The sequence below is a fragment of the Ambystoma mexicanum genome, chromosome 3q (genome assembly GCF_040938575.1).
Source record: "Ambystoma mexicanum isolate Mex_15411 chromosome 3q, UKY_AmexF1_1, whole genome shotgun sequence".
Taxonomy (NCBI): Eukaryota; Metazoa; Chordata; class Amphibia; order Caudata; family Ambystomatidae; genus Ambystoma; species Ambystoma mexicanum.
The window spans coordinates 1068372408-1068384807 of record NC_090926.1 but is presented as its reverse complement, the minus strand read 5'-3'; the positions used below and the strand labels follow the sequence as shown (position 1 = coordinate 1068384807).

General features: G+C 57.7%; 1 protein-coding gene across 2 annotated transcripts in view; it reads right to left on the bottom strand.

Annotated features, from left to right (window-relative positions):
• PYCR1 (pyrroline-5-carboxylate reductase 1) overlaps positions 1-12400 on the bottom strand; it is a 209674-nt gene that overhangs the window by 18038 nt on the left and 179236 nt on the right. For both annotated transcript variants that reach the window (XM_069655308.1, XM_069655307.1), the window contains exons 6-7: positions 1207-1299; positions 948-1111 (exon numbers count right to left, since the gene is read on the bottom strand). In XM_069655308.1, coding sequence (XP_069511409.1) covers positions 948-1111; positions 1207-1299 — 257 coding nt within the window. The remainder of the gene's footprint in view (positions 1-947; positions 1112-1206; positions 1300-12400) is intronic.

Here is a 12400-nt window from a genome sequence, read left to right as displayed (position 1 = left end):
GAACGTTTCTTATTTGCTAATATTTTGTTACTGAATATTTAACCAGCATGGGCTTTTTCTAAACACAGCCTTTTATTATAAAATACTGAAGTGGCTTAAACAATAAAATAGTGGTTGATTAAATCAATCTATGAATTAAACAGCAACAGGAAAATAAGCATCCAAATGGACCGTTTTTAATGTTATTCTTGGGCGCATTCACAGCTCCACCAGAGGGTGCTGCTGCCAAACTAACATGAGACATTGGCCAAATATGGCCAAAGCATACTCAGTCAGGGGTCCTGCTATGGACTTTTAACAATGGCCAACTTCAATGTTTTGTAGCCTCTTGAGCTATTCATTTGATGACTTGAGAGTATGCATTTCTAGTGAAAATCATACTTGCCAACCCTACCGATTTAGGCGGTACAACTTTTTAAGCACCTACCGCTTTATTGGCAACAAATACCGATTTTTAAAAAAAAAACATGTTTTGCCCACGTCAGCTTGGGGGAGTCTTTCAAGGGCTCCCCCGAGCAGGCGTAGCGGGAAAAGGCGCGGCATGCAGGCTTTTGATATCAAAAGGCACCCGCGGCGGTGGGCTAGGTGCGCTCCTCCGCCACGGGTGCCTTTGACAAAAGGCGCCATTAGCCCCCCACCACGCCAGCTCGAGGGAGTCTTTCGAGGGCTCCCCCGAGCTGGCGTGGTGGCAGAAGGCATGGCAGGCACCTCATTGTCATTGAATGCACCACGGAGGCGGGCTCATTCAATGACAATGGGCTGCTGACGCGCCCTATTCCTATCATTACCTACTCGCCTGACTATTTTTGAAACTTTAAGATTCCTACAGATTTTTGGTCACAGAATGTTGGCATGTATGGAAAATAGATGCACATTAAAGCATGCAATGTGTTGCAGTAAGCCTGGGTTGTGTGCCAGGCTACAGAGGTTCTTTCCAGACTACTCACTTGGTACGGATGCAGGAAGCCTCCACGGCGTTGATGAGCAGGGAGCGGAAGCCTCCACTTTCCAGCACGTGCAGCGCGTGAATGGTGGCGCCGCCTGGGGAGCAAACGTTGTCCTTCAGCTGGCCCGGGTGCTGCTCAGATTCCAGCAGCATTTTTGCTGCCCCCTGTGTGGAAAGAAGGCGAGACCTTGCTTAGAATCCCGGCTGATAAGGGGGCAGAGGGGACAGGGAGGAATGTCAACAGGCTTCCAGTCACTGACCAGCAAGGCCTGGGCACCGAGGCGCACGGCTAGCCTTCGCGGTAGGCCCATCTTCACCCCTCCGTCAGCGAGTGCATCGAGGGCCGTGAAAGCCTGCAAGGAAATGTAGTATAATCTCAGCAAAAAGGGCGAGCATGTGGATAGCGCTTACATGAGAGAGCAGGCTTTACACAAACGACAGGTGGCACCAGCACTGAAACAGATGGGAGGGGGCGGGAGAGGCAAGTTGCCCCAGCAAAGCAACGTAAGGGGGCATGGTTGTTGCACAACAAACAGTGGTGGAAATGGGAAAAAGTTGGTAGGGGAATCCCACAAAGGCCAGGGTGGGCGTGGAGTTTGGGGGGGGGGGGGATGTTGTCCGAGCAGACGGGGATTAGAGGGGGCGGTGCTGGCAGTTCACCACCGATCAAAGGAAATGTCCAAAATAATATTTTAAAGAGCAATAACAAACATTCTGGCACAAAAGGAATAAATGTCCATGTGCAACTGTGGGCCACTTTTGCATTGGAGCCGAGACAATTTGCCCCAGTCCAACCCTGGCAGCCAGTATGCAGATGCATAACATTTGCCCACAGCATCACTTACAAACCACGCTTTTGCTCCGTGCACGAACCTAAACAAGAAAAATTACACAGGGTCACCGGAGTCAGCACACATTAAAACCTGGCCTTTGAAAAATGCAGCACACCACATAATATATAACGTATCTGATGTGCTGCATTTTATAGAGGTCAGATTTGAATGTGTGCTGCCTCCGTGTGTCTCTGTTTATTCTTAGTTGGTTATACTTATTTGCATAAGAACAAACACCAGAGAGACAAAGGAAACGGGTGCACAATGAAAAAAAAGCACCCGAGCGGAGAGCACAAAATAACAAAAATGTTCTGTGCAGTGTGCACAGTCCGATTGTATCGTGGGGCAGATTAGAATCCGAGACCACCAAGGTGGGGCTCAGAGATCTAATCTGCCCTGTGCGAGCACTGTGCACAGAGTACAGTGCAGATTAGATCGGGCTTTGGCAAGAAGCTGCTCTGCCCCCCCCCCGTATCCCCCCCATGTCACGGGCGCTCTCTCTTTCTCTCTTTTTTTTTTTTTATTAACCCAGCGCAGAGCATGGGTTTGGGGGCTGACTCTGGCCGGATCCCGAGATCCGGCTACACATCTGGTGCCGGATCTCGGATCCGGCGAGAGCCGGCCCAATGACCAGCGCTGACAACAAATACAAATACCTTCGCACAGCAAGCAGGGCTGGCCTTAGCGGTGGCAGCGGCCAGGGCTGTTTAAAAGAAATGGTGGCGCCCCCTCCACCCCCCTCGCCAATTCGGAGGGTATGGGGGGTGGGGGGGACACCACAATTTTCTTTTTCTTACTCCCCGTTCCGACGCCTTAATCACTGGAATAGGGCACTCGGAGCGGGAAGGTAATCACCTGAATAGGGTGCTGATGCAAAGCACCCTATTGTTATTACATTAGCCTAGCCCAGCCCCGCGGATGCATTTAGTAACAAAAGGGCACCTGCCGTGCCTTCTCTCACACTACGCCAGCTCAGGGCAGCCCTTGAAAGACTCCCCTGAGCTGGTGTGGCGGGGAGCAAATGGACAAAAAGATTGATACCTTGGATGACCGGGTTCAAGCTCTGGAAGCAAACACAACAACAATCGACCTGCTTGAGACCCAGTTTGACATGCGTCTGGCGGAATTGGAAAGGAGGGAAGAGAAGTCCACTCTGAAGCATGATGACTTAGAGAATAGGGAGCGCAGCTGTAACCTACGATTCCTTGGCTTTCCGGAGCGAGAAGGCGAGGCGCAGTCGGGCATCATCATCAAAGGTGTCAAGGCTGTCATTAGGTCAATTTTCGATGAGGCCAATACTAATGAACCAACGATAGACAGAGCACATAGGGCAGGTGCTTCCAGCAGTGGTCCCAGATCTGTCCTGGTGAGGTTTCACTACTTCTCTGCGAAGAGTAAAATTTTGGAATTAGCACGGAGGAAGGGCCCGATTAGCTGGAAAAATGTGCAAATCTCAATCTACCAGGACCTGTCAGCCCTTACCCTAGCAAGGTGCCGACTTTGTGCCCCCCTGACAAAAATGCTTCAATCAAAGCGGGTGCGGTACAGGTGGGTATATCCTTTTTCTCAGTCTTTTGAACTCGAGGGTTACAAAAACGCCCTGGTCCCCAAGGGTGACATACACAGAGTTTCTCAGGAGTTCCTGGGTGACCCCAATGCGGGGTCCGTTGAGGCGAATCGGGGGAAAGAACTAACCGGGCCCCGAAAGACTAATGAGGCCGATTCATGGAATAATTAGCGCGGCGCAAGTGGGCATAAACGTGCGAATCGCAGTGGAATAGCGAAAATCGCAGTGAACGTGCGAAAATCGCACGAAAAGCAGCGCACGTCGATTCATGGAAGGCCGTGCGCGAGAAAACCAGCGGATGTGCGATAAAAAGTGCGCGGCGCACGTTAGCGCACAGGCCATCTAACAGCGTGCGCCAGGTCACAGCGAAAATCGCACAGGCCACAGCGAAAATCGCACATAGCGCGGCGCACGCAATAAAAGTAGGCGGAACACGGGCGTAACACTCGGAATGGGGAACAACTTGCCAAAACGTGGGCGTCACGGGGGAAGTACAGGGCACAAGTGCGCGGAACGCCCACACGCTCGCCTACAACACGTATTCATGGAATAGAATAGGGGAAAAAAGCGCACGCTCAAACCAGCGCACAGACCGCCACAAGAAAGGAGGCGGTAGCGTCTCTGCGGCTGTAAGAAATGTGCGCCAAAAGGTGCGCCAACAAATAGCACCTATATACTGCCATGATGAATGTCCCATACTGTGGCCCTCCAGGAAAAATGACGTGCAAAGGGGTACCCACAAACACGGACACCCGCTGACAAAAAATACGTGTGCATGTATACCGGGGTGCGCGGGAAGTGTCACACGCGATTTGCAGGGTACGTGCATCACAGGGGTTCGCGTGAAGTTATTCACGCGATCGGGCCTGGGGGAGCGGGCTACGTGTATTACAGGGGTTCGCGTGAAGTTCCACACGCGATCGGGCCTGGGGGAGCGGGCTTCGTGTATTACAGGGGTTCGCGTGAAGTTCCTCACGCGATCGGGCCTCGGGGAGCGGGCTACGTGTATAACAGGGGTTCGCGTGAAGTTCCTCACGCGATCGGGCCTGGGGGAGCGGGCTACGTGTATTACAGGGGTTCGCGTGAAGTTCCTCACGCGATCGGGCCTGGGGGAGCGGGCTTCGTGTATTACAGGGGTTCGCGTGAAGTTCCACACGCGATCGGGCCTGGGGGAGCGTGCTACGTATATTTCAGGGGTTCGCGTGAAGTTTCACACGCGAATAGCCTGGGCGCGTGAATTTGAGGGGTGCGCGGGAAGTTCCTCACGCGATCGGGCCTGGGGGAGCGGGCTACGTGTATTACAGGGGTTCGCGGGAAGTTCCACACGCGAATAGCCTGGGCGCGTGTATTTCAGGGGTGCGCGGGAAGTTCCACACGCGAACAGCCTGGGCGCGTGAATTTGAGGGGTGCGCGGGAAGTTCCACACGCGAATAGCCTGGGCGCGTGTATTTCAGGGGTTCGCGGGAAGTTCCACACGCGAATAGCCTGGGCGCGTGTATTTCAGGGGTTCGCGGGAAGTTCCACACGCGAATAGCCTGGGCGCGTGTATTTCAGGGGTGCGCGGGAAGTTCCACACGCGAATAGCCTGGGCGCGTGAATTTGAGGGGTGCGCGGGAAGTTCCTCACGCGATCGGGCCTGGGGGAGCGGGCTACGTGTATTACAGGGGTTCGCGGGAAGTTCCACACGCGAATAGCCTGGGCGCGTGTATTTCAGGGGTGCGCGGGAAGTTCCACACGCGAACAGCCTGGGCGCGTGAATTTGAGGGGTGCGCGGGAAGTTCCACACGCGAATAGCCTGGGCGCGTGTATTTCAGGGGTTCGCGGGAAGTTCCACACGCGAATAGCCTGGGCGCGTGTATTTCAGGGGTGCGCGGGAAGTTCCACACGCGAACAGCCTGGGCGCGTGAATTTGAGGGGTGCGCGGGAAGTTCCACACGCGAATAGCCTGGGCGCGTGTATTTCAGGGGTTCGCGGGAAGTTCCACACGCGAATAGCCTGGGCGCGTGTATTTCAGGGGTTCGCGGGAAGTTCCACACGCGAATAGCCTGGGCGCGTGTATTTCAGGGGTGCGCGGGAAGTTCCACACGCGAATAGCCTGGGCGCGTGTATTTCTGGGGTTCGCGGGAAGTTCCACACGCGAATAGCTTGGCCGCGTGTATTTCAGGGGTTCGCGGGAAGTTCCACACGCGAATAGCCTGGGCGCGTGTATTTCAGGGGTGGGGGAGCGGGCTACGTGTATTACAGGGGTTCGCGGGAAGTTCCACACGCGAATAGCCTGGGCGCGTGTATTTCAGGGGTGCGCGGGAAGTTCCACACGCGAATAGCCTGGGCGCGTGTATTTCTGGGGTTCGCGGGAAGTTCCACACGCGAATAGCCTGGCCGCGTGTATTTCAGGGGTTCGCGGGAAGTTCCACACGCGAATAGCCTGGGCGCGTGTATTTCAGGGGTGCGCGGGAAGTTCCACACGCGAATAGCCTGGGCGCGTGAATTTGAGGGGTGCGCGGGAAGTTCCTCACGCGATCGGGCCTGGGGGAGCGGGCTACGTGTATTACAGGGGTTCGCGGGAAGTTCCACACGCGAATAGCCTGGGCGCGTGTATTTCAGGGGTGCGCGGGAAGTTCCACACGCGAACAGCCTGGGCGCGTGAATTTGAGGGGTGCGCGGGAAGTTCCACACGCGAATAGCCTGGGCGCGTGTATTTCAGGGGTTCGCGGGAAGTTCCACACGCGAATAGCCTGGGCGCGTGTATTTCAGGGGTTCGCGGGAAGTTCCACACGCAAATAGCCTGGGCGCGTGAATTTGAGGGGTGCGCGGGAAGTTCCACACGCGAATAGCCTGGGCGCGTGTATTTCAGGGGTGCGCGGGAAGTTCCACATGTGATTTGACAGTGTGGCTCCTCCCAGGTGTACCCTGTACACCCTCCACGGCCCCTGCAGGCAGCCCACACCACAGGGGACTACCCTGCATCCCTGGTCATGTCCCGCAGGCAGCCCACCCAACATGGGCATGCCCCCCAGCAAAGGCACATGTCTCCTTGAACTAATGAACACCAACACATGTCCCCTTGCACCCCCACCCCCCAGCACTGTGGGGCACCTGCCAGCAGGCCCCCACCCATGTCCAACTCATGTCTCCCACCACCCCCAAACCCCAGCCACCAGGGTCACCCTCCACCAGGGCCCCACTCATGTCTCCCACCACCCCCACCCCCCAGCACTGTGGGGCACCTGCCAGCAGGCCCCCACCCATGTCCAACTCATGTCTCCCACCACCCCCAAACCCCAGCCACCAGGGTCACCCTCCACCAGGGCCCCACTCATGTCTCCCACCACCCCCACCCCCCAGCACTGTGGGGCACCTGCCAGCAGGCCCCCACCCATGTCCAACTCATGTCTCCCACCACCCCCAAACCCCAGCCACCAGGGTCACCCTCCACCAGGGCCCCACTCATGTCTCCCACCACCCCCACCCCCCAGCACTGTGGGGCACCTGCCAGCAGGCCCCCACCCATGTCCAACTCATGTTCCCCACCCCCCCACCCCCCAGCAGTGCAGGGGCACCCTCCACCAGGCCCCCACCCATGTCTCCCACCCCACAGCAGTGCAGGGGCACCCTCCACCAGGCCCCCACCCATGTCTGCCACCCTCCCACCCCCCAGCAGTGCAGGGGCACCCTCCACCAGGCCCCACCCATGTCTCCCACCACCCCCACCCCCCAGCAGTGCAGGGGCACCTGCCAGCAGGCCCCCACCCATGTTCCCCACCCCCCCACCCCCCAGCACTGTGGGGCACCTGCTAGCAGGCCCCCACCCATGTCTCCCACCCCCCCACCCCCCAGCACTGTGGGGCACCTGCCAGCAGGCTCCCACCCATGTCCAACTCATGTTCCCCACCCCCCCAACCCCCCAGCACTGTGGGGCACCTGCCAGCAGGCCCCCACCCATGTCTCCCACCCCCCACCCCCCAGCAGTGCAGGGGCACCCACCACCAGGCCCCCACCCATGTCCAACTCATGTTCCCCACCCCTCCCACCCCCCAGCACTGTGGGGCACCTGCCAGCAGGCCCCCACCCATGTCTCCCACCCCCCCACCCCCCAGCAGTGCAGGGGCACCCACCACCAGGCCCCCACCCATATCCAACTCATGTTCCTCACCCCCCCACCCCCCAGCACTGTGGGGCACCTGCCAGCAGGCCCCCACCCATGTCCAACTCATGTTCCCCACCCCCCCACCCCCCAGCAGTGCAGGGGCACCCTCCACCAGGCCCCCACCCATGTCTCCCACCCCACAGCAGTGCAGGGGCACCCTCCACCAGGCCCCCACCCATGTCTGCCACCCTCCCACCCCCCAGCAGTGCAGGGGCACCCTCCACCAGGCCCCACCCATGTCTCCCACCACCCCCACCCCCCAGCAGTGCAGGGGCACCTGCCAGCAGGCCCCCACCCATGTTCCCCACCCCCCCACCCCCCAGCACTGTGGGGCACCTGCTAGCAGGCCCCCACCCATGTCTCCCACCCCCCCACCCCCCAGCACTGTGGGGCACCTGCTAGCAGGCCCCCACCCCCCAGCACTGTGGGGCACCTGCCAGCAGGCCCCCACCCATGTCCAACTCATGTCTCTCACCACCCCCACCCCCCAGCACTGTGGGGCACCTGCCAGCAGGCCCCCACCCATGTCCAATCCATGCCCCCCTGCACCTGGGTCCCAACATTCCCCAATCATGTCCGTAATGCCCATCCTCCCCTGCCAAAAGGCCCAACCAACTATCACACCCACCCACATATCAAAGCCAATTACATGTTACACCCCCAATGTAAATAATGCAATTTAACACATGTCTGTCACACACAATGGCTGCAAGTGAATGACAAAACACCCAACATGACATGCCTGAAAGCAATGAGATGATACGACACATTGAAGATTAAAAAAATAATATGTATTGAACAGCAAATAAGAAAAAACACAAAGCAAATCAAACAAAACAAGATGAATGTCCAAGAAAAAATTATGAAAAATTAAAATAACCCAATCAAGAAGATAATCCTGGGTCCATGAGCCCTACCAAATTAAACCTAACTGACTACTAACTAAAAAGGGAACTATATACAAAAAAGTGGTGCATTGTCCAATCGCAACCCAAAAAAAATTCAAAAAAACAAAGGAAACCTAACCCTAACTATACAACTATATACAAAGGCAGCGGGCTATTCGGACGGCTCACTGGTTGTCGTCATGGGCCAGGGCATCCTCGAACTCCTGGTCAATGGCTTGGAGGCGGGCATGTTCCCTGGCCCTGAGGTCCCGCAGGGATAACGCAGTGTCAAGCTCAAACTCCCTGCGAAGACCCTCGAGGCACTCAGCCCGCCTCAGCGCCCTCCGCATGGAGTCCTCCGCCCTGACCATCGTGAGCCGTTCCTCCTCTGCCCGCTGCCGCTCCGCACCTATCCGCTGGCACAACCTCTCCCACACGGAAGCCACTCCCATTCCAGGGTTCTCCTGCCCTCCGGCCGATGCCTGCACCCCTGATGTTGATGGCCCCGAGCCATGATGCCTCCCACGTTGAGCCTGCTGCTGCCTCCGACGCAACTGCCTGTGCCAGCACGACGGCATCCAGGCTGATGGAAACCACCGACGCCGTCGTGCACGTGCCCTGCCCGATGATGCCGTCACATCCTCCATCTGCTGGGGTCCAGTTGCTCTGGTGTCCACCCCTGCTGGATCTCTGACTCCCGACTGTGGCAGGGATGGGATCCCCACCGAGCTGGCTGCATTGGTCGGGGCAGGTCCACAGGGGGCCCTGGTGGCATCTGGGCTGGAAGACGGCAAGGAGAACGACTGGTGGATAGCCTGCACAGAGGAGGAGAGGGCCGCCACATTGGCCAACACATGCAGGAAACCCCCGAACATGGCCGATCCCAATTGGGCCACGTCGGCACGGTGCACTTCGTGATGACGTGCGTGCTCCTCCCGGGAAGCACGCACGGCATCACGAATCGCAGCCGTGCGCAACGCGACCCCAATCAGGACCTTCTCCGCACGGCCAGGGGTTCCCACGTCCGCAGGTGGAGGGGAGTCAGGTGACATGGACATCCCCTCTACCTGCGGACAGGCCTGGGACGGGGCATCCCTGCTGGTGCATGGTGGTGCACTCACAGGGTCAGGGACAGCGACATGCACAGGCCCCTCCACGGTGACCTGTGCTGCCTCCTGCCCCTGGCCCTGGACTGCACCACTTGCACCAGCAGGGATGCCCCCACCAGGCCCCATGTGTGCCCCAGTGGCGGCCTCCTCCTCCTCTGTGCAAACCACCAACCTGGATGGCTCCTCACCGTCTCCCACCGTAGCAGGCCCCTGTGGGGGCTCACCCACCCCTTCCGCTGCAGCCGTGGGGGCATCCCCGCCGCCTTGCTCCACAGCGCCGTCTCCGCCCTCTTCTTCACTAGCCGCTGCGTAGAGGGAGACAAAGAACACAAGCATCAGGGCACTGTACAATGGTCCCCTAGACAGGAAGCAATAGCAGATGAGCACCACTGTCAAAGTACACTTCCATCATGTCCCTCCACAACACATGGGCCAGTCCAGGCAAAACACACACAGTAACAGGCATGGTGCATGCCATGGACATTTCCATGCATGTCCAATGGACTCTTGAAACATTCAATGATATGTAACTCACATGCATCATGCCTCATGCCCATCACATGCACACACATCACCTCAGTCACATCCATCTGGCCCCAAACACACCAAACACAGCGGATACAAGGGTAATTTTGCTGCTTTACTGAATCTCTGCATTGTCACACACATGTGTCATGCATCCATGGCATGCACAAGTCACAGACACGCAGGTCAGGCACACAGACATGGCTACCATATATGTACCTGGCATCAGCACCCATCCCTCACCCCCACCCATGTTCAGGTACAGAGACTGGCATGCTCTCATGTTCATAATCTGATTAGGGCTCCCCATGCGGCATATCAACACATGCAACAACCATGTGCATCACACATCACTGGTCGCACATGCATTACCATGATGTCCCTGCACACATACATGCATACATGGGCTATGGCACACATACAGGCAAGTATCATAGAACCAGCACACCGCAACATGCCCTGTCTCACACAGTAATGCATGGACACTTACCGCTCAACTCCAGACGGGCCTCCCTCTCAAGGATCTGGGCGTGGAGCGCTGGGCGTACGCGTTCCAGGACCCTCATCTGGATGGTACTCATGCGGCCCCGGCCCCCCTCCACGAGGCGCCGGGCCTTCACAAGGGTCCTGGACCTCAAGTCCTCCCAGCGCTTCTTGATCTTCAGGACGTCGCGGGTTGCCACCCCCTCCGCGTTGATGGCAACCACACAGTCGGCCCAGATCCTCTGCCGTCCTTCCTTGCTGGCGCGGGACGATCCAAAGAGGGCATCATACTGCCCCAGGACATGCTCCACCAGGACACCAACTTCGGTGACAGTGAAGCTGGTGCCCCTCTGCCCCTCTGGCCTGGGGTTGCCACTGGTGCCAGATGTGGAAGTGCCCGACATGGCAACCCCAGAGGCAGGTGTGGGTGGGCAACTGGGTCCTGGGGCTGGGCTGTGGAGCGATGTAATACCAGTCGGGAGTCTTCAGTTCCAGCAGGGGTGGACACAGCAACTGGACCCCTGCAGATGGCTGATGTGCAGGCACCAAATGGCAGGGCACGGTGGCAGCAGGCAGGCAGGCAGGCAGCAGCAGATGGCACGTGGGAGGCTGCTCGGGGCACTGGGGGGCAGTAACTCGGCCTTCTGGGCAGGAGCGTGGGCTTCCGTGTGTTTTCGCGTGGCCAGCTTGATACGGAGTGATTTGGCACGTGAAAATCCTGCACGTCAGCGTGAAATCCGAGGAAAGGCCCTTAGCGCGTAAGCGCGTCAGCACGCATACGCGATTCTATTGGACCAGAGTCCCTCAGCGCGTAAGCGCGTCTGTGACGTGACCCGCACGGGTGTTCCCCACTCAGGACGTGATGACGGGGCACACGTGGAGATACTGCACGTCAGAGTGTCATCGCGTGTAATTGGACAAAAGTGCGCGTACACGCGATTGGCCTATGTACGTGTATTTAATGGGTGCGCGGCCACTTACACACGCAAGTACGTCAGCGAACCTGTATCCCGTGGTGCGTGTGAATTTCCACACGCTATTGGACTGGGAACAGGATTCCAGGGCTGCGCGGGTCACACGCTGTATCCCGTGGTGCGTGTGAATTTCCACACGCTATTGGACTGGGAACAGGATTCCAGGGCTGCGCGGGTCACACGCTGTATCCCGTGGTGCGTGTGAATTTCCACACGCTATTGGACTGGGAACAGGATTCCAGGGCTGCGCGGGTCACACGCTGTATCCCGTGGTGCGTGTGAATTTCCACACGCTATTGGACTGGGAACAGGATTCCAGGGCTGCGCGGGTCACACGCTCGCCTAGAACACGCGCTAAGCATAAATTGCGGACTTTAACAATAACAAGCTCAGACGCCAGGATGAACATACCGTTCCTAGCAGCAGTGGCAGTGGCAGTGGGCTACCAAAGGAGGAGGAGGAGGATAGTCAGGGCCAGAATATTCACACCCAGAACCAGCCTTTTCGGGATGCCTGATGACCAGGTGTATGGGAGGTACAGGTTTCCACCACACATCATACTGGACCTGGTGACTGAGTGGGAGGATGACCTCACATCACCCACCCTGTGCTCCCAAGCACTCAGCCCCCTGGAGAAGGTCCTCAATGTACTGCACTTCTTAGCCACTGGATCATTTCAGCGGACAAGTGCCATAGTGGGTGGGGTGTCACAGGCCACCCAGTCACGCTGCCTACACCAGGTCTTGAACATCATGACTGCACGCCCATCAGTCCGCAGGCACATATACCTGCCCAGAACACCTGCAGAAAGGCATGCTGCCGCCCTGGATTTTTACGCAGTGGCACGATTCCCCAAAGTGCTAGGTGCCATCGACTGCACCCATGTGGCTCTACGTCCCCCCAGGGCATCTGAGCACATCTATAGGAAC